Source organism: Buceros rhinoceros, unplaced genomic scaffold (genome assembly GCF_000710305.1).
Source record: "Buceros rhinoceros silvestris isolate BGI_N320 unplaced genomic scaffold, ASM71030v1 scaffold2907, whole genome shotgun sequence".
In the NCBI taxonomy this organism is placed as follows: Eukaryota; Metazoa; Chordata; class Aves; order Bucerotiformes; family Bucerotidae; genus Buceros; species Buceros rhinoceros.
Window position 1 is genome coordinate 421 of NW_010422573.1, and position 917 is coordinate 1,337.

Here is a 917-nt window from a genome sequence, read left to right on the forward strand (position 1 = left end):
GGTGCTGGGGAAAGGCTAGGGCAGTCCCACCCCAACCCCCGTTGAGGAGAGTCCTTGGAGGAAGGGCCCAAAGGGATGTCTTTTCTCCATGGCACTGCAGATACCTAGAAGAGGTGAGGCATCAGCAACTTGTCCAGAAATTTTGAAGTAGCCCCCCAAGGCTGGCAGTGTCGACCCAGAGATCTGTGCTTGCCTTGCAGAGGGATCCGTGTGGGGTACACCCCCGACGTCCTGACCGATGCCACCGCAGAGCGCTCAGTGGCTTTACTTCTGGCTGCGTGCCGCCGGCTGCCCGAAGCGCTGGAGCAGGTGAAGAAGTGAGTGTCAGCAGCTGACAGCTGGCTTCTGGGCCTGGCAGCCCCCCGGACGGAGCGTTGCAGGAGAAAGCATCCCACAATGGGCAGATAAAATGGGTCTGAGGCCAGAGTTCCACCCGGCTTGCACTGGACATCTCGTAGGCCAAGTCCGTTGCAGTTCCTTGGCTCTCTGGAGATGCAATGCTCAGGGCTGTGAGAACTTCCCTCTGTATGTGGGGTCGAGGACCTGGGCACCCAAGCCCACTGCAGAGCGCTCAAGGAGGGCATGTGTGGAAGGTCTCTCCCAAACTCCCTGACTGGCAGCGGTTCCAGGGCTGTGATTAGTTGTGCCTGCAGTAAATTAGTCCCAAGGCTGCTGTTGCTGCTGCGCACCGAGGTCCAGGCAGACCACCGAAGTCACTTGAAGCAGGAACCTCGGAGAGGCTGGCTCTAACATCATCAGTCTGTGCCAGAGAGATGGCTGCCCACAGTAACATACTTAATGGCGAGCTTGCCCAAATGCTGGACTGGGCTGTGAACAGGCTCTGCCCTGCTGCTGGCTGACATCTGTTTCTATCTTACTCTCTCTGCTAGTGGTGGCTGGGCAAAATGGAAGGCCTT

General features: G+C 58.1%; 1 protein-coding gene across 1 annotated transcript in view; it reads left to right on the top strand.

The window, feature by feature from the left end:
- The window catches only part of GRHPR (glyoxylate reductase/hydroxypyruvate reductase), a gene marked incomplete at its 5' end in the record, with an annotated part of 7,929 nt that overhangs the window by 405 nt on the left and 6,607 nt on the right, over positions 1–917 (top strand). Inside the window, 2 exons of the mRNA XM_010140072.1 lie at positions 201–317; positions 891–917. Coding sequence (XP_010138374.1) covers positions 201–317; positions 891–917 — 144 coding nt within the window. The remainder of the gene's footprint in view (positions 1–200; positions 318–890) is intronic.